Here is a 21,469-nt window from a genome sequence, read left to right as displayed (position 1 = left end):
GTCCTGGACGGACGGAAGTACCGCCACTGAGCTATATAATACACTAGAGTGCTGATTTTGCCGAAAAACTGAAGTCACTGGCCGCCATCTTGCTACTCCCTACTCTCACAGAACCCCTTAGGATTTGCTTGCAACAACAAGCAGTTTTCTGGCTGTGTGAAAACGTTTCACAGGTAATTCTACAGTCAGTGGATGTACTAACACTATCAACTACTAGGAAATTAGGTGGTGAAATATTTTACATATTATGCATATTAAATATAGATATGTATATATAAGTATGTGTATATGTATATATGTATATATATGTATACACATATGTAAATATATGTTTTTGTATATTGTTATTTATATATTTATGAATGTTAAACATATATATTTAAATGAATAAAATGCTAAATATTTCAGTACATGACTTTCTCAGTACTTGATATTTTTAGAACATATATGGAATTTGATATTTTAAAAGTCTTAAGCCCCCACTGAACATGAGAAAATCGTCGTTATTCGATGCTGTAGCGCACATATTCCCTACTTACTGGAGGAAAATAGGGAGTACCAATATGGCAGCTGGTGGCTTCAAAGCGACTCGTTCAAACAGACGGCGATTAGCACTCCAGTGTATTATATAGCTCAGTGAGTACCGCGGGAAGCAACCGTCATCCAGATGCAGGTCATGGAGCAAGTGGTTACACTCGCCAAACTGGCTGCATCTCTAGAGGATCCAGTGGACCCAGGGACGCCGACGCTGTTGCTCAACTTTCTACATTATATATTTGCTCAGGAAAATCGAGGTCTGCCATGGTGAGTTGAATAGACAAGTGGAAAGACACTCCTCCAATTTGATGATGCTGTGAAGCGAGCTGGGTGAAATTTCGCCACGTTATTGGCGCAAATTGTTTGCGAGCGAGGCGAAATGTCAACTACCAATGGCAGGCGATCAAAGAGAAAAGTTCGCCTCGTTCGCCTTTCGGTGTGAACGCACCTTAACAGTGTTGAATTCCCTTGGTAAATAATATGGATGAAATCTTACTGCTCAATTCACAGCAGCATGTGCTGGAATACATTTATTGTGGTGCTGCTAATCTATCTCCATGTTTGTCTCACATGACCTCAATTTAACAAGTCAAAAAATACATGTAGGTTATCTTGTTCTAAGCATGCTTATCCATGAAAATATTGGCATGCTAATATACTAAGTATAGTTTATTGTACTGCGAATTACTATTTTATCATTATGTATCTGGAATTATGGGTAGAAACAAGCTAAAAGTTTGCATATTAAAAGTACCATTGTGAACAAGGATAGTTACGTTACTAAATACGTTATCAGCATCCTAATATGTTACAATTTCTGTTGTTTTCTAATCATGAGAGTTGCTATTGCTTTATTAGCTGGCTTTTTTGCTTAATTAAACATAATAAAAGGTGTTCAACTGTAACACATTCACGTTATAAGTCTAATTACCCGCTTGCAAATAATAGCCTACTAAAAAGCTCCACTAATTTGAATGGAATTGCCTAAATATTATCATCTTCATATTATCATTAAAACAGGTATAGTTATGAATATAAAGATATGTTAGAATGCACAGATGCTCAGCTAAATGTAATAAAAATGTGATAAATGTGATAATAAGCAAGAGTTGTTATATGGTTTCATATTCTGTATCCACATGCCAGTCAAACATGATCAACCAAGTTAGGAGCTAGCATTACCAGCTGTGCTATTTTTGCCAAGTACAAGCAAACCAACTCATTTTTAGCATTTTAGCATTATATTTTTGAATGGTAATAGTTATGCATAAAGTAATGTATTAGCATGCTTATATGGAGTCCTCGGCTAAACTGTCCCCAGAAATGTCCCTTTACTCAGGGGGGATGTGTCACAGAAAGGTCTGCATTCACATTGTCTACTAGCATGCTGATATGTCCAGTTAAAAATAATCAAACAGTTTAAGGAAAAGCTTATTTGCTGTGTGGTTTTCTTTCAAACATTACTTGCAATGCAAATGTTTGAATGCTAATATGCTAAGCTACATGTAACAGCACAGACTGAAAGCTTTATCCTCGGAAGCAAGTGTGGCTATAATTGATTTTATCTCTTAAGATTCTGAGAGTGTTGGCTGCATGTCTTGTGTTCTGTTTGTTATTGTCAGAGTCGATTTACTTTTATATCCTTTTGAGCGACCATTGGTGCGCAAGCAAAATTTGCTTTTGATATGTTGCTGTGCTTTAGTACACAGCGGAACATTTCTGGCACATCTTAAAATCGTAAAATTCAGATGAAACATATCAGCTTAACTGATTTGGCAGCGTGGATATAATAAAAAACGGAGATAGAAATGTTATTTATTATACACTGACACAGTTTCCCACATGGCCTTCTGTAGGGTTTAGAGGAGACATTCAAGCAAGTAAGAGTCATTTGAAACACTAAAGGTGCATCCATTTGGAAAGTTCTTTCTGTGTGTTACAGAAAACAAGAACAGTAGTGTACGCAAGAGAATACACGTAGTCTATTGCCTCATTTCCACAAAATGATGTACCCAAAAATACTGAAAGGAAACAATAAGACAAGCTTGATGCTTCAAAACCTCTTTCAGAGTAAAATGGGTCATTTCCAACAAGTGTCCGGTATGATTTCCCCTAGTTTTGTATGAATAGGCTCATTTAATGGATCCCTGGACTTGTAAACCATCACATCAATTTTTACCGGTGATTTGGGCTTTTCTGGTGCTTTGGTGTTGCTTTTGTTCAGAATCATCAATGACCCCACTGCACCAGACTGGAGCTGATGGCCAAAAAATGTGTAACTGGGATGATCTTTGCTGAACTAGACAGCTTTGATCCAGAAACACTTTCCTGAAAAGACTCTTTACTGTATTTTACAGAATCTTTCAAACACAGGACTTTTATTATTTCAGTCTGAATTTACTTTAGACACGGGAGAAAAACAGCCACATTAGAGATTTAATGATTGCTGGATCAACTAGTGGACACATAGGAGGCAGAAAACAAAGCGTATAATAATAATTTCTGATTCAAAGCAAAAATACTTTAGTTATTCTCCATCCCATTGTGAAGTAAAACAGATGGTGTCATGCGGCTGCTGACTTCAAGTATCCATTCTAAGTGCTATCTCCAAATATCCTGCTGTTGTTTTTGGAGCATTTCTGTGTTTTGTATGATACCTAATCCAAGAAGAAACATCTAAAGCATATTTACCAGACTTTTAATGATTATAGTCTCTCTGGCTCAGAAATCAAGAATTATGAAATCCTGCAAAAAAAAATGCAGTGCAACCATTTTCCTCGAATATTAAAATGGTGTTCACATGTGTGAAATTCAGTTTCAGCATGCGTGCAGCTGTTTTGTGAAGGCCTCTGAGGTTTATTAAACAACAAAACGCTGTTCAGTTTCCCATTGGCCAAGCAGAGGACACAGCATGGACATGTGGAAGAAGGTGCTCTAGTCAGATTAGACCAAAACTCAATATTTTTATTCATGCCCAACAATTTGGCTACGTTCTCACTGCTAGTCTTAATGCTCAATTCTGATGCAAAGTCCTCCATGTGTAGGATTGTACACAAATTTTGCACAGCCTTGCATTATGTCCCTCATCCAAATGGTTCCTAGACGAGCCGTATTGAGTAGAAATTTTGCTACATATATTATTTAGCTCTAACGTCTCACTGTCCCTTCACTGAGCAGTGCCGTGGCAGGCAGCTGCCATCTGTCTTGCTAATGCTAACTGCTATCACCTCCACCAAAGACGCATTTAATCCTCCTTGGTCGTCCCCACTGGAGTCACATTCAAAAACATCAGATACGAATTGGATTCAGGACCAAATATGGAAGTGGCTGAAATGTGACTTGAAAAGATTGGGCCAGATCTGAGCGTCCCCACTGGTTCTAATACATCTGACCTGGTCACTTAACCAGCAAAAAAAAATTCTGCTTTGGTCCATATTTGACTGCAGTGGACCAAATGGTTAGTTTTCTGGGTTTTTGCCAGAAAACTAACCATGCACAACAGCTCAAACATACCATCCCCGCAATAAAACATGGTGGTAACAGTATTATGGTATGGGATGTGCAGCTTCAGGAGGGTTGGAAAAGTTGGTCAGAGTTAATGATGGGAAACTTATTTGGGGTGTAACCGAGTTAAAGCCTGGGTGCAAATTCACCTTCCAGCAGAGCACTGACCTCCTAAACCTGCAGCCAGCCCACCAAATCAAATGACTTTCAAAGCTGCCTAAAGATTATTTTCAGTTCTAAGATGTGTAAAACACACAGAGACAAAAGACTTTCAGCTGTAGTAGCAGTCAAATGTGGATCTACTATCTGAGTATTGACTTTATGGGGCTGAATACAAATGCAAGTCATGCTTTACATACTAGTGTTTTCTTCTTTTTTATTATTTGAATATATCTGGTCTGTCACATAAAATCCTAATAAAATACATTGAAGCTAGTAAGACAATATACATTTATCTTCCCAGAAACATCAAATAGACACGGAGATTTCTGAAAAGGGTAAATAGCAATGCTTCAATCTGACAACCACCTCTTATCCTTACAAAGCTCCTTTGTTGTGTCTGCCCTTTTTCCACTTGCTGTTTTGGTCAGTGTTGTATTTTGAGTCAAGCATCAAGTGCTGCTCTGACGGTCGGAAAATTAACCCGAATGAAACATAACGTTGCTTCCGCAGGAAGACGCTTTATTTGTTCTCTCCGTTCTCTGATTTTGGTGTTCTCATTTCAGTTAATGCCTTGTTGCCTTTGCTTGTCAGATTTCTTTTTTTTTTTTTTTTTATCAACACAAACAATGTGTCATGTTCCTATAATCTCAGAGCACAAGAAGACGAATTAGATGACGGATCAGTGCTTCTCTTGTGACTCAGCCTCGCTTGCTTCCCTCTGGAGCTTCTGTGACTGTGCAAATAACATCTTTCATTCTTTGTTTATAACGGTCCTTAAATCAACTTGGTAAACTACATCTAAAGAGCTATTAGCCTCTGATTTAATTAGTCTAAAAACCTTTACTATATGTGTGCTACATCTTTTAGATCTATTAAAGCACAGATGGTTATCTGTGGCTTTCTTTCATGCGTTTCATATCAACCGAGCCCATCGGTGATTAAGTCCATGCTGGGAACTGCTGGTAAAAGAAACTGCTTCTCTCTGTTGATGATGACATGTCTTGTAATTGACTGTGATTAATATTTGCCATCGAATTGCTAATGTGCCCCAAAGGCAGAGCTCTGAGATGGCCGTATTACTAACTGATGATTAAATGTCCACATCGTGTCCTCCGGGTGGCGACAGGCCTTGATAGTGAGTCGGGAGGACGAAGAAGGAATCGTCCATCCCGCACTCAGTCAGACTCCATCAATACTTCAAAGTAATGCTTCAAGCCTAGAGATAAACAATTTTTTTTTTTTTTTTACAAAGAGATTAAAATAGCTGCAATTTATAAAGGCAAGGAGAGGCCAGGGTTAAAATGTAGTTTTTATGACACTGTCTTGATGTAGTTATAGTCTCACAAAAAAAAAAATAGGACACCCTGTTAAATATTCAGTTCTTAATTTAGAAATGACTAAATATTGATGTTTAATACATTTATTTATTTATCTCTGAATAAAGGAACTTTTAAATGCTAATTTGACTTAACAGGCGTTATTTGTAATTATCTTTATAAGCCAGGTTAGAAGGGGACTGAAAAGTTGTAAAATAAATACATAAACTGTATGCCTTACAGTAAGGAGTCTAGGACTCAAATTTAATTAAAATTAAATCACATTTTTGTCTCGATTGCTGGTATTCGCGTTGATGCGAACATGCTGTTTGCACACTGTCTTGGTAGTTTTAGTATTGGGCAACCTATCAAATAACAGTCCCCTCAGTCGCAGATTTTACTGCTTATTGTTAGCATTAGCTTGGAGGCTAATATAGTGTTAGCATGCTGATATATGCTAGTTTGAGCCTTAAAATCCCACAACATGATGCTCATACCTCCAATTGGTATGATGTTCTTAGACTTCCTCCCCATTTTGGTCAAACATTTTAGGTTTGGATTAATCAGACATCAGGACATGGTACAAAGATCAGAATTTTTGGATTTTATGTTGCTTTTGAAGTTTTGGCTTCTTCCTCTCTGAATTGACTTTTAACCCATATTGGTAGAAGGCTCTGTTTTACCAGCTTCACCAAGGATCTTCACAAACTGAGGTTTATTCACACATTTTACACCATATGAGTTCCAGCATTTGCTGTGTATTGTTAGCATTAGCTTCCATGCTAAAAAAAAAATGTTAGCATGGAAGAGTCATTGGAAGAGCCAAGTGGTGTGCAAATTTTTGTATTTAGCTCAAAGCAAGGGTGAAGAGCAACTTTCAATATCTTGCATATAAGATTTTGTTTTTGACATTATCTGCCCATTTTAAAGAGTTGTCTGCATTTTTTTACTGTAACCGACTAGTGAAGAGGATAATCCAAGTCCAAGTTCTCATGAGCAGAATGGTGACATTTCATAACATCAGGAGATATTTTACTTTTAAACATTTTTTACACGGAAAAGGGAAAGTTTTCTCTGTTCTGAGTCCTTCCAACTCCAATAGGAGTTGGAGAAATGAAGGCAGTAAGCTGTCCTCTGTGATTAATTCAAATGAGCTGAAGCATGAACCCCACCGGAGTGTTGCTTGGATAATTACAGCAAAGAAGACGGGAGCAAACGTTGTCCTGCTGACAAAATCAAAGTCACAGAAACAATTAATGAAGCCAAAGAATGCTTGTTTATTGTCTTTGACTTTGTCCAGGTTGTAGCTTACAGGGACAGTTGTGGTTTTTGTGTTGTTCCTCTAATTTTATGGTTTTTGTTTATTTTAAACAATGCAGATATTTACTCATGGAGTAATTGTGTGGTATGTTTGTCAAACCTCTGAGTTGTCTTGACACTTCCTGGAGCCGTTTTAAAGTCTTGCTCATTTGTTCACAGGAAAGCAGAATGTTCATCCATTGAAATGCACATCTCAGTTGTTAGTTTTACCTTCTTGATTATAAATGTCCAGAGCTGACCCAGGTCACAAGCAAACTAAGTGGCTGCTTAGGAAACTGAGCTTTAACTTTGATTGAGTTAATCTTGGGGCTGGTCCTATATATTTAGTCTTTTTTGGCTTCATAATGAAGTTTTTACTAATGATTGATAGCAAACACTAATTAAAACATAACCATGTTTGCCAATTGCTAGCAAATCCATATTATTGGCAGAAATCAAGGGGCCCAGAATCACATTTCGCTTAGGGCCCCACGGAGGCTTGGGCCGGCCCTGCAAATGTCTTGCTACTTCCTTAATATCAAAAACTCTGCATTCAAGCCTTGTCCTCAAGGTGAAATCGTTTCTTATTGATGCAACACAATGACAACAATGTTTCTCACTGGGTTGTTTTACTACACTTCTTACATCTTACGCTGTTGGAAATCACTTATCAATCGACATAATGATTTGATGTTTCTGCTCGTAGTAGGTTGTTTATATTCCTCGCAGAGCCTCTAAGCTCCAGTGTTCCAGCAGACTGAATGAATAATTAGATCAATGAAGGAATACATTTATCTGGGAAATCAACCCTGCAGGCTTACTCTGCAATATTTTCTCTCCTTACAGTCATTTAATCTTTATTCTTAAATGCATCATTAATGACGTGATCGATCTCCGGCTGTGAAGTACTGTAAATCTGAGAATTATGCCTCCCTGAATGTCAGTGCTAAATATCTGCCGCGGTGCACTGGATGTGCCGAATTTTAGAAGTCAGAGTTCCTAACTGCAGAAATGCTCTGTTTAAAATGCTCTTCCTCTTTTTCCTTTCCTCCTGCTGCGCACAAACACAGCTTGAATTAGATCATGCTTCAAGCCGTGGCCTGCATTTTTAAACGAAAATCGCATTAAAATGGCATGCAGACAAAGGATCTGTATTCAGTCTCTTTGGTTGAAACTCTTACCTTTATAAAATTGAGTGATAATCTCTGTGAACTTTGGAGAGGTGTTACTAGATGTTTTTATTCTCGGATAGAAATGGGCTGCAGCTCTGCCAAACTGAAAATTTTCCAGAGCGCACCAATTAAAATGTGATCTAAGGCTTTGCCCATTAACAGCTGGGAACAGGACAAATTACAGCAAGAAAAAGCTGTATGCACAAAGGAAAAACAGGAAACACTTGTTAAAACAATGAATTTACTTCAATTTTCCTTCATATTTTTCTAACATTTTTTTCTGCCATATTGGCCACCCATAGATAATGCTACTGATGGGTGTCAATTACTAAAACATTTTTGCTAGATCTTCAGTTCGTCTTGTTCACCCTCAGGATGGTTGATTTAGGGTCAAATAGAGATTAAGTTTGATCTTTCGTCTGAGTTACCCGGGTAGCATTACTCAGCACCTACACTTGGGAATTTGTTTTGAAGGACCCATCTAACAATCACTGCGTCCGTCTACGTGTCTGTCAATCCATTCGTCCACTATATCCATCCAGGATCCATAAAACATCCGTCCATCTGTCCATCACCTTTACCCTTTGGGGGTGTTCCTCCCATGATAAGCCATCCTGATCCATCCACCCACCCATGATTAATCCAATACTCCACACATCTGTCTAAGTATCCCTCCAACATTTCATATGTCTGCCCACCTCTCCATACATCTACTCCTCATGCCAAATGTCCATTTTATATATCAAGAATCCATCCCTCCGTTCTTTCCTCCATTTGTCCTTCCTGGGTGCCCCATCCCAGGAATAGTGCCGCCATTCTAATCTGATAACCAAACCTCACCTCATGAGACTCCTTTTAACTCCAGGATCTAGTCGCTAATCCAAGTCTTTCCTTACCTTGGCTATCATTCTGCTGAACATGGATAATACCCATCTTAACTAGATGTCTTTAATTGACATGCAGACTACAATGAGTTATTTTGCTGTCATATTAGAGGTGAATGTAAGGACTGGAGGAGTGCAAAAGCGTTCCCCAGTGGGACTGATTAAGTGTTCTGAATCTGAATCATCATTTATGGACACAACAAAACATCTGCATACCTTAATTCTCCACTTGAGCCATTAGAAATATCCTGAACTAGACCAAATCGGATTGAAATGAAAATTTTTCTGTGTGTTTTAAGCAGGCTCAGATTCTTCTTAAATAAAATATCTTTGCTATAACTGACCTTAAATAAATGAACTGAACTGAAACTGAACCCTTTAGAGAATAAAGGAGAAAATCAGAGCTGTGTGTGTGTGTGTGTGTGCTGGGTGTGCTGGGTGGCTTTTAAGGCAGCAGTTTCCCACTCAAGACTGTGTGGGCACATTATAGTTTAATCAATAGACTGAATCAAAGGGTTTGTGTACAAGGGGGAACGTGTTTCTTTTTTTTTTTTTTTTTTTTGTCAAAGAAGTGCAACAAAACGTCGGAGGTTGCAGAGAATGATTTGGAGCTCAGTTTTAATGAATGAGACTAACTTTGAAGATGTCTTGCAGGTGATTTGGTGTCCCGGGCAATGCATCACCTCCAGCCATTACACATAAAGAACCCCAGCAACGGGACGCCGGTCCACCAGAAGACCAGCACCACGGTTCACTGGGAACCCGAAGCCCTCTATACCCTGTGTTACTTCATGCACTGCCCGCAGATGGAGTGGGAGAACCCCAACGTGGAGCCGTCCAAAGTCACCTTACAAACTGAGAGGTGAGCGGCAGAGTTCACAGAAACAATGAATGATTGTGGAGAGGATAAGGAAGATGTGAAACCTGGTTCACTACGTTTTATTGGAAATGAATTAGAGTAGTGCGACAAATAGCCTTTGCAAATAGTTTAACACCAGACTGTGCTACAACAATATTCACAATAATCCAGATAAATTATTAAAAAAAATACCTGCAAAACTGAAGGCGGTTATAAGAAGAGATACGATGAGGTGGCTACAGATTCAGCTAATTGAAGATGTATCTGGAAAACCAGGAAACGTCCTGCTGGGCAGAAAAATCACAGGGACTACATAAAACTTGCTGGAGAAATGATCCATTTTGGAAGCTTACCGTAGAATTGGCCAGTGGAAAAAAAAGAACTCGGGATTCCATAAAACGAGAACTTTGGGATGCAGAATCCATTCAGACTGATTAGATCCATTAGGACAAGCATGTTGGGATGCCCTGGGATAAAAAGCATTAGGATGCCCTGGAATAGGCACTTTGGTATCTCATAAAATGAGTTTAAGGGATGTCCTCAAAATATTAACTGTCCCAGAATGACCACCTTTGGATCGCATAGAACATGGTTCTGCAGCAGGTGGCTCTTTAGACCATAACGGCTCTTAATAACTGAACTGACATGATAATTAACAAATATTTCATAAATGTGGATATAACAACAAATACAGCTTTTAGCAGTTTTTTTTCATGGAAATTGCAGATGACACTAAAAGTACCAGTAATATTCATTACATTAGTAATAACAAGGTGCTTTTTTTTTTTACTGAATTATCCAACATCCCATACAACAAAATATTTCCATCCTCGTTTTGCAATAGCTTTATGTTTTTGTCATTTTAAAACATAAAAATAGAAATAAAATGATGTATCACTAAAAATATTTTTTTATATAGTAAATATTTATCAAAAATTATAATTTGTCGTTTTTTTAAAAAGTCGTGTAACAGATGTGGCATCTAAACGAGGTTTGCTTAGTTGGACTGAGGGCAGAAACGACTCTTTGGATTGCAAAGTTTGCAGACCCCTGCCCTAGAACGGCACCTTGGGTCATCCTGGAACGACTGAGCAGGGATGCAGCATAATGAGCACCTTGTGGCCCATAAGGGTGAAAGATCAGGGGTATTGAACCCCAGTCCCCGAGGCCAGGTATATTGAAACTTTTTGCTGAGCTCTTCAAAACATTTAAGTTGCACAATTAGGACTGTGCAGAGTGTTACTGCATGTTAAAGAGGCAATTCAGCCATTTAAGTCTAGTGTGTATGACCTGGGACACGAGTAAAAGTTGCTGAACACCGGTCCTCCCACCTCTTGGGGGTTTCGAGATGATTTGATGCTGATGTGCTGAAAATATTTTATAATTCCTGTACTTTTATGTTAGAGTTGTAAGAGTTATTTTATGATTTTACTCTCACAATTTCCCAAAGATTTCCCACAATCCCCCTATTCCCCTCCCAGGTTACAGGTTGAAAAGTGTAGGAACCCCTGTGTTAAAGGGTTTTTGGCACGCACAAAAAAAAAGAATATTCTCAGCCAAAACAAATACCAAACCTCCCTCTCTCTGTTTTCGTTTCGCTGTTTTTAAACCTTTTTGACAAATTATCGTCGAGTACAGACATACGTGTAAAAACGGACATCTCTACTTTCTCGCTCAAGATATTTGCTCCAGCAGCGTGGGTTGGTCCGTCCTGACACTTGGCTAGGCCTGGAGCGGTTTGATGGACAGATATTCCAGCATCTTTCTTTCTTCCTCGCTGAAAAACGATAAAACTCCATCCAGACGACCCTGGGGAGCAGGAGGAATGTCAGGCGGAGTGACACGTCAGCAGACTTTCCATTCCTCTGAGACAAAACTCTATTTAGCATTCAGCTGAAAGGTTGGAGACGAGTAGCGAGGACCTGAATAACTCTGTGGGATGACGAGCGGTGTGATTAAATACGATAAAACAGCTCTCAGGGTCTTCTGGTGCTGTATTCAAGCCTCTGTGAAATTACCTGGACCTAACTGAAACTAAATAGCTTCAAAAGGACATATTTATTAAAAGATATAATAGAGACAAGGTTGAATAAGCCAAAGAACTGGAGCATGTTTATTGGTTTATTTTTAAAAGTGCATACAAATGTAGACTAGACGTGTTATTGGCAATTTGACTAAAAAAACAGTCCCAGTTTTTTTTTTTTTTATCCCGGGTTTTTATTTATTAGAGCAATCCTCCCCAGAGGGTCATACTGGAAGGTTAACTCAAAAGTGGTTACCAATGTGATTTAATTTATTATATTGCACAAAATGTATATGTTGAGTTTAATGTTTTACAATCTCTAATTGAAACGTCAATATTTTTTTGGAAAAGCCATACCAGTCCAAAGTTTCCCTAATTAAAACCTTTGTTTTGAATTGAAATGGATGGAATATTGGCTCAAAAAGGACAAATAATAAGGATTTCCTGAAAATGGAGTTTGCATTGTTTCTTTTGGATATTGAAGATTATTTTTCCATATAATCAAAAGTCTGATTATAGCATAATTGGATTTCAAAAAGCTACTCTAACACCTTGGCCTGCTCTTGACTAATTCATCCAAACACCTCTGCATCCGTTGAAATGGTGCAAATATGTGTTGAAATGGGACGATACGGTAGAAAAATGCATGCAGGCGTTCAGGAGGCCTACTGAACAACAACAAGACAACAAGCTTTAAAGGAGGAGATCCTTCACATAAATACACGTTAAAGGTTGTTTGAGAGTGAGAACTGATTATTTGATATATATGTTTAGTTCTTTGCCAGAATAAAGGCAGTAAGCACTTTTAAAGTACTACATTGCTTTGCTTCCAACCACCCCCGTCTTCTGATATTTCTGTTTTATTAGATCCCCAGGCTGGAATATAAAGACAGCTGGTTTAAGATGTTTTTTTGCAGACTTCTGTGAGAAGTTTTTTTATTTTTTTATTTTATGTTTTGAAATCAAAACTCAGTCAGACTATAAAAGACTTTAAATGAAAAGGACTGAGCTGAATTTTGTTGCCGTGGCCCAGCTGGAGGAAAACTAAAGGGCAGACAGAGCACTGTTTGGGTTATTTTTTTTTTTTAGAGTGATTAAACTAAAATACACTTTTCTAAGATGAATTATGAAGAATGAGCAATCAGTCCACCCATTGCTCTTTTTAATTAATGCGGGTATTGTTAGCTCCCTGCATTGATTTTGTGTTGCTGGCTTTCTTATATCTATAAGGACATCTTTAATTACTCAAGTTTGAGGCATTAAGCCTCATGTGGAACCAAAATGTCTATTAAGTGTTTTCATTTTCAGCCACTGGAAAGATGCATAATTATTGCAATAAAATAGATTATCACTGTTATTGCTGGCTTAAATGGCTGGTAGTGGTGTTATTTGCAATATTTTTAAATTAAAAAGTTTTTTTTTTTTTTTGCAACCCATGTGCCACCAACAAGTGTAACCATCCTTCACACCATGCAGCTAAACAAATCATTACCCTCGTCAAATTTAACCTAATCTGACTTTTAAACGACTGATGCTAATCACTACTGATCCCTGTTCTGCTCCGCAGGCCGTTCTTGGTTCTGCCTCCGCTGATGGAGTGGATCCGGGTGGCTGTCGCCCACACCGAACACAGGCGGAGCTTCTCTGTGGACAGCGACGACGTGCGACAGGCCGCCAGGCTGCTGCTGCCTGGTGTGGACTGCGAACCCCGACAGATAAAGTAAGAATGACTGAAGCCTGTGTGCAACAAGAGAGCTGAACTGGAGAGGGGGGCGGCAGGATATGAGTAAAATAGGCCCTGCAGATACTGGTGCGGAAAACTGTGACGTCGAGATCAAAATATCTGACTTTCTTTACTATTACACAGTTTCTCCGCCGCTTTCTGTGAGCTTTAGCATCTAAGCAACAAAAGGTTTACAACAAATCTGTAAATTTAGGGCAGAAAGAGTCCGTCCAACTGGCAAAATATATTATGGCTGCATGGGGCTTGAAGTCCTGACACGTAGAAATATTACATCCTTTGAAATCCTTACACAACGTAAGATGGTGGGTGGTGATTAGGGTTTGATATATTGTGCTAAGCAGAGAAGGATTCTCACTGATCAGATTCAGATCAGGCTTTATACATAAATATAGCTAAACATTTTCAGTATATTAATTTATTTAAAAAAAAGAGATTTGAATTCAATAAGGGCCCAAATCCCTTTTTCTACAGGAGAGTGTTTTTATTTATTTGTCAAGGTGTTGCCATGGTCTTTGCATCATATCTTTAATCCCTCTGTTAGGCTACGCTCTTTGTAGCCTAACAGAAGAAACAAATCACTAGATATAAATGTAAAAGACACTTAAGCACCAGGTTGGTGATTAAATAACGGCGAAAGAGTACGGACATAGTTGAAAAACGGTTGAAAATCTATAAAAAAAAGTATTTTTGTTCAGTCATTGTCACTTTTAAACGTAGTAAATACCACTACTGATGACCATATTCTGCATAATTTACAGCTACATACTTGAGATTTTACGTCTCCTCACAAATAGTTGTTTTTTATTTTCTAAGAGAAAAGAACAACAACTACTTCTTCATTTCTTTTCCTTTTGGACCTTATTTCATCCACATTGATATCAGCATTCTCCTCTGAGTCAAAGCAAAATTACTCCAAGAATAGTCGATGGATCAAAACTGCATCAAATACATCAAGAATAAATTCTTGTATGAACGCAGGTTGGGAGCTTCCTGCACAGAATGGAGTGTCTCTTCACCTGTAGCTCAGGGAATTAGTCAAAGTAAAATTTTTAAAGCAATGGAAGTTCGTCCATGCACTGAGCCATGTGGTTCTCTATAACAAATTAGCATTTTGTTGTTCCCCTGATCTCTGCAACATGTTTAAGCTCCTATTAGAAACTAAGCAGCACTGTATAGAGGTGCTTTAAGAACCAGTGCACTCTCCATTGAACAAGCACATACCTTAAGTGGGGGTTTATTATCTTGATGGGTGAGGCATTGGAGAGCATGGTAGCAGCATGCACACCAGTGTGTATAGGTTATGAGAGAGTTGGAAGAAAGAGGTCATGCTTGCTACCTCCTCATGCTCTGATGTCCTGGAAACCCTCTAAATAAAGGTTTTGCAATGCTTTTGGCATCACTGCTACAAAGCGCTTTGTATCTTAGTGCTGCTCTTGCTTCACCAGAAATAATCTCACCATGAAGTTTTAAGAACGATCCACAAAAACTTGGCAGAAAATCCTCCTGCCACTCTCAGGCCCCACATGAATAATCAAAGACTGACTTAAGAAGGTTTTACCACAGGTTTCAGGAGCTCTGCGTGATGGGATTAAAGCAACAGGTAAAATAACTAAAACTATTTTCTGACTGCAGTCTTTACAGAAAGCTCCATCGCCTGCATCCTCCAATGCTACAGAGAAACTGATAAAAACACTAAGATTTTTTTCCCTCAGTAGCAAAGCTGACTATAAAAGCTCTAATTTTTATAGGATGTAAGAAAAACCTATTTGGCAAGTACAAGGGGCCTGAAATGGTCAGGATTTCCTTTTCAGGGATGGAGGTCTTTCAAACTTGCTAAGATCCAGTCAAATTCAAATGGTTTGTGGAAGATCCTAAGGTCTTAATTGTGTAATGAAGTGGGCCTTACAGAGCAAGTTACAGATGAAAGTGAGAAGAATTTAGGGGTATAGCTAAAGGAAAAGTGGCAAGGGAGAATTGGGATTTGTCCTAACTTTAATAAAAATGGCTTTGTCCCAAGAGGATGAGTTTAGAAGGATGAAATATTTTATTAGGCTAAATCCAAAATCTAAATCTCGGCTCTTAATTTACTTTTACAAACAACATGTTCTTTGATTGACACGGTTTTGGAAACCTTAGTAAAAATGAGTTAAAGGTTAGAAACGTGCGTTTTTGCACATGTGGGAATAATTGACGTAACGACTTCATTATCAGTTGGATTTAAAACTATCACCTCTGTCTGAAAGACTTGCAGCCTTTGGTTTGTATTTACTCCAACTCTAAATTACATTTAATTGCTATTTTTAAAACAGGATTACACAAAGAGTTTTGTATGTGTTATAGTCCATAGACAGAAACTCAGAAATCGGTTTTTCTTGACATATATGCATTTATTTCTCAATGTGAGGCTTTCTTCTTTTCTCTTCATACAGCATGCAGCTTCTGTCTCTCACAGCATCAATAATTTTGGGTTTTTTGTTACCGAGTCATGGGTTAAGAGTCCTCCCACTCCAAACATTTGCAGAGACATAACAGAAAAACGGCGAAGGTGTTTGTAGCCAATTAGTATCTCTTTTCAAATGCCAGATATAATTGTCAGGTAGATTATGACTAATATGACGAAGGTTTCTCTGTGACCCTGCTGGGAACTACATCAGCAGCAGCTGTTCGCAGCATCAATTAAGGATCATCTCAAAGAGAAAAAAAACACAAATCACAGCAGAAGACCGAACACTCCCAAATGAGTCGATTGTCTCTGAGTGTAAACAGCTCAATGCAAATGGAGTTCCTTCTGGTTTAAGCTGAGCAACAATCACACACCCTCCCTCCCTCGCTGTGTGCACGGGAAGATGAATACCTGCTGATCCCCAAATCCATTTCTGAGATAAGCCCCCACTTAGTCACCATAATATATCTGCCGTTTCCATCCGCAGAGCCGAAGATTGTTTCTGCGCCACCCGGAAGCTGGATGCAGCCTCCACGGAGGCCAAGTTCCTGCAGGATCTGGGCTTCAGGATGCTCAACTGCGGACGGACGGACCTGGTCAAGCAGGCCGTCAACCTGCTGGGCCCGGATGGCATTAACAGCATGAGCGAACAGGTATGACGCTTAGCGCACACCTTCTCCCGCACGTACGCGCGCAGCTCTAACAGCATAAACCTTTACACAAGCACCGCTGGAGAACGATGCGCCGCAAATTATAAATCTAACCAGTTTTACCTGGCAGATCAGTACAGGTTTGCTCGCAGGCATGACTTCGCCTCCTCTCTGTGAGTGCTGCAGAGTGCTAAATTCTTAATGTGCTTTGCTTCTTTGTAGGAGAAAAAAAAATCATTCAGATTAATTCCAGATAAGTGTTTTCTTTATGTCCATGCTGCACAGATACCGGTTAAGCTTGAAAATGTGATGCCGTATTCATCAATATTCCCAGACGTCGTTGTGTTTATTTGAACGATTGTTCTGGATCATAGTCTTACACTGCAAAAATGGAACTAAAAGTAGGTAAGATTTTCTTGAAATTTGTGTATTTTTACTTGATTTGAGCAGCTAAATAAGACTATTTGCCAATGGAATAAGAGTTCTGCACTTAAATAAGAACAATTCATCTCCATTATCTTATTTCAAGTGCTGGATATCTAATTATCTTATCTTAGGGGTAAAAATACTAATTCCATTGGCAAATAGTCTTATTTAGCTGCTCAAATCAAGGGAAAATATACAAATTTTAAGAGAACTTCACCTGCTTTTAGTTCCCTTTTTGCAGTGAGAAACATTTTATCATCCTTTTGTAACTCACAGGTAATGTATATGATGGTTTTCCTCCCTCCTGCTCCTGCTTTTCCTCCGCAGTTTGTTTGGTTGTGTTGCTGGAGTCCATCTAAACGACTTAACATTACTCCGTATAAACTATTGATAAAAAAAAACAGCAATCTTAATTATAAAACGAAACGATTCATTTAACGACCAGTCTGAATTCTTTGAATCAATCAATTTAGCCCCGTCTGAGCTGTAAATGGCCCTCTGTAAACCCAGGGCCCCTATTTCCTGCAGCTAATCATAAATGTCCCAAAATAGTCTCCTTCCTGCGTGATCAACAGCAGAGGTGGTCATCTTACATCCCCGCGTGGCACCATATGCGCAGAGCTCTCTCTGCAGCGTTTCCCACCCACACGCGCATTATTATCTGAGCTTCAGGCGCAAGCTTCAATCAGTTGTGTCAAAGGGGGGGGGGGGGGTTGAAGAGAATCAAAACTTTACTGTAAGCCAGGCAGAGAGTTGACTCCATTTATCAGAGCTGCTGGAGTGTTTTCAACAAGCTACCGTAAAGCAGACTTCAATCATATGTCTGACTCGGGCCATTATGCTCAACAGAGGCCTTTTACGACCAGCTCGTAACCCACTGCAGCACTTTATGTTGGAGACTTATGTCCCTCATGTGGTGATTCAGTCTTAAGTATTTCCTGGAAAAACGGATCTATTTAATCAGCAGGCTGTTACCGACGCTGATGGCCGCCGTGATGAGTTCAGATATGAAGGCCATCCGCCGCTTTCACTTTATTGCTCCCTTAATGCCTTCTGGTCTCTCATGTGGCTAAGAGAGAATTACAAAGATATAAAACCCTAATGTCATACAATTTACAGTGCTTTGCAAAACTATCCATACCCCTTTAACAATTTAGCATGTTGTCACGTTGCATCCACAAACTTAATGTGATAGACAAAGCGTCCCAAGGACTGAATTGTACGTTGGTGTTCAGCTCTTCTGAGGTGTATCAATGTAAAGGTGGCTAAATACATGCATTTCGTTGCCAAAAGTTTTTTAAACCATCCATAAATTTCTTCAGTTCCTCCACAGCTGTTAGTTTATCACCTAAAATGGCAATAAAATACAATGTGTGCCTATTTCTTGTGCCTAAAATTCAATTAAATTCTATTTTATTTATATAGCGCCAATTCATGAAACATGTCATCTCAAGGCACTTTCCAAAGTAAAATTCAATCAGATTTTACAGATTGTTCAAAAACATTCCTATCTAAGGGAACCCAGTTGATTGCATCAAGTCTCTCCAAGCAGTGTTCACTCCTCCTGAAAGAGCGTAGAGCCACAGGGACAGTCGTCTGCTTTGTTGATGGTTTTGCAGCAATCCCTTATACTGAGAATGCATGAAGTGACAGTGGAGAGGAAAACTCCCCTTTAACAGGAAGGAAAACCTCCAGCAGAACCAGAACCAGGCTCAGTGTGAACGCTCATCTGCCTCCACCCACTGGGGGTTAGAGAAGACAGAGCAGAGACACAGAAAGCACAGAAGCAAACATTGATCCAGGAATCTGTTCTACATTGGATGGTAATAGCGGATGATCTGTCTTCCCTGGATGATGTCACAGCTAACCAGGTGTACTTACTATGAAGAAAAAAATGACAGAGAACAAGAAGGTAAAAGCTGAAATGACAAGCAATGCAAATTGGAGAACAGTAGGAGAACTCAGCAGAGTGAGAAAAATAGACCCTGATGTCCTCCAGTGGCCTAAGCCTATAGCAGCATAACTATAGAGATAGCTCAGGGTAACATGAGCCACTCTAACTATAAGCTTTGTCAAAATAGGATCCTTAAAAGCAAAAATAAACCCTGAAAAGTTGCTTGTTTTAAAGCACCGGGGTGAAATGTTGCCTTGTGAATAACTGACGTTCCAGGCATAGCTTAAAAATCAAAATGCCGCATTAGCTTCCACTTAGCGCCACAAGGAATCAGCGATACCTCCACTGACCGAGCAAGGTAGAAATTCTCAGACGGCTCTGATGTGTGGATGCAGTAAAAGTGGGATATTGACTCAACCTGGCAGCAGTCGGATCAGGAGAAGTGCTGCAGTGTCAGGTTAGCGCAACCTTTTGTTGCCACTCTCTGGATAAACAGAAAGTTGCACTCTGAGGCTGGTCCTCAGGAAAAAAATAAAGGTTTTCACGTCATTTTTTTTCCTAATTAATCGAACTGACACAAAGAGAAAAAGACTGGTCTGTCATCAAAGGCATAAGCTCCAGAATAGCTGCAGGTGAAATGTTTTGAGAACAATAAATATCCCAAGAGATCATTTAAGACATGGCACCAAATGTTGTGTCCTTCACTAAAATATTGAGCACAGGTATCACTACATCTATCTATTGTCTGGACCCGTTTATCCTTGCAGTGTGGCAGGAGATGCGGTGACCAGGGTACACCCTGGACAGACACGTGTCGCACTGATGGATAAATAAAAGGATGGATGGATGGATGGATGGATGGATGGATGGATGGATGGATGGATGGATGGATGGATGGATGGATGGATGGATGGATGGATGGATGGAAAAAAGGCAGGAAGGAAGGACACAAAAATTAAGAAAGAAGGAAGGAATTACACAAAAAATTAAGAAGGAAGGAAGGAAGGAAGGAAGGAAGGAAGGAAGGAAGGAAGGAAGGAAGGAAGGAAGGAAGGAAGGAAGGAATTACACAAAAAGTGAAAGAGGAAGGAAGGAAGGAAGGCAGGAAGGAAGGAAGGAATTACACAAAAAGTGAAAGAGGAAGGAAGGAAGGAAGGAAGGAAGGAAGGAAGGAAGGAAGGAAGGAAGGAAGGAAGGAAGGAAGGAAGGAAGGAAGGAAGGAAGGAAGGAAGGAAGGAAGGAAGGAAGGAAGGAAGGAAGGAAGGAAGGAATTACACAAAAAGTGAAAGAGGAAGGAAGGAAGGAAGGAAGGAATTACACAAAAAATTAAAGAAGAAGGAAGGAAGGAAGGACAAAAAGAAAGAAGGGACAAAGGAAGGACAAAATATAAATAGAAGGAAGGAAGGACAAAAAATTAAAAGCAAGGAAGGAAGGAAGGAAGGAAGGAAGGAAGGAAGGAAGGAAGGAAGGAAGGAAGGAAGGAAGGAAGGAAGGAAGGAAGGAAGGAAGGAAGGAAGGAAGGAAGGAAGGAAGGAAGGAAGGAAGGAAGGAAGGAAGGAAGGAAGGAAGGAAGGAAGGAAGGAAGGTAGGAAGCCTATTACTTTGGAGACAATACAATAACATTTTTATGCAGTCACGCAGCGTGAACACAAAGTACTGATTTAAAGGCCGTGATGCGTTTTGACCTTTTCAAAGCAAACCTCTGGATTCCAGCGGAACTCGGCTGCAGCCCATTTGTTCACTCAGCGTCCCTGTCTTCCCATTAAACTTTGATAGAGAAGCGCTTCACGCAGCCCTCTCCTCTTCCCTGCAGGGAATGACGCCTCTCATGTACGCCTGCGTGCGAGGAGACGAGGCCATGGTCCAGATGCTGCTGGACGCCGGAGCGGACATCAACAGCGAGGTCAGTGTCACGCCTGTGCAACGTGTCGCAACGATTCCACAGTTTTTTGTCCTGGTTTAATGTTTCATTCACTTTTGTTTTTTTGTGAGAACTATAACCCCATCCCCACCCTTGCACCCCCTCCTAACTCCCTTGCTCTCCAGTCGCTGTCTCACCTGCTCTGAGCTCGCCCTCTGCTCTCCCACCAGCTCGTTACACCAAGTGCACTGATGATAAACGATTATCATTTGTCGGTTTCTCTTCCCACTGATACTGAATAATAATCCACTGATAGTCCCACAGCTCCAGCAGTCACTTCATTTCATTTCACACTGCAGATATGCAGCAGCGCTTTGCTTTATGGCGCATCAATAATACACCACTGTTATACAAGCAGGTGCACTTTGCGTAACTTGCTGCCACAGGCTGCATGAACTTTATTGCACTTATTTGTTATGTTGATGTAAGGAGGTAAAATAGCGGCTTTGCAATCATAAATCATGCTTTTTCTTTTCTTTTTTTTTCTTCTTCACAGTTTGTCCTGTGTGTTTGTATTGTTGCTTTAGTTATGTTTTCAGTTATGTTTTGCTCAACTAAAAACATGCTCATCCTTTTTTCCATCACCTTAGAGTCCTCAGTTTGTGACGGCTTCTTTAGGTTTGTCCCTGCGCCGA

The 21,469-nt window shown here is 39.6% G+C and overlaps 1 protein-coding gene across 2 annotated transcripts in view; it reads left to right on the top strand.

Annotated features, from left to right (window-relative positions):
* The window catches only part of LOC105934020 (ankyrin repeat and BTB/POZ domain-containing protein BTBD11-A), a 229,384-nt gene that overhangs the window by 185,898 nt on the left and 22,017 nt on the right, over nt 1–21,469 (top strand). For both annotated transcript variants that reach the window (XM_012873835.3, XM_012873834.3), the window contains exons 3-6: nt 9,529–9,736; nt 13,324–13,476; nt 16,431–16,596; nt 20,727–20,816. In XM_012873835.3, coding sequence (XP_012729289.2) covers nt 9,529–9,736; nt 13,324–13,476; nt 16,431–16,596; nt 20,727–20,816 — 617 coding nt within the window. The remainder of the gene's footprint in view (nt 1–9,528; nt 9,737–13,323; nt 13,477–16,430; nt 16,597–20,726; nt 20,817–21,469) is intronic.

This window comes from Fundulus heteroclitus, chromosome 17 (assembly GCF_011125445.2).
Source record: "Fundulus heteroclitus isolate FHET01 chromosome 17, MU-UCD_Fhet_4.1, whole genome shotgun sequence".
Classification (NCBI taxonomy): Eukaryota; Metazoa; Chordata; class Actinopteri; order Cyprinodontiformes; family Fundulidae; genus Fundulus; species Fundulus heteroclitus.
This window is presented reverse-complemented; position numbering and strand designations above follow the sequence as displayed.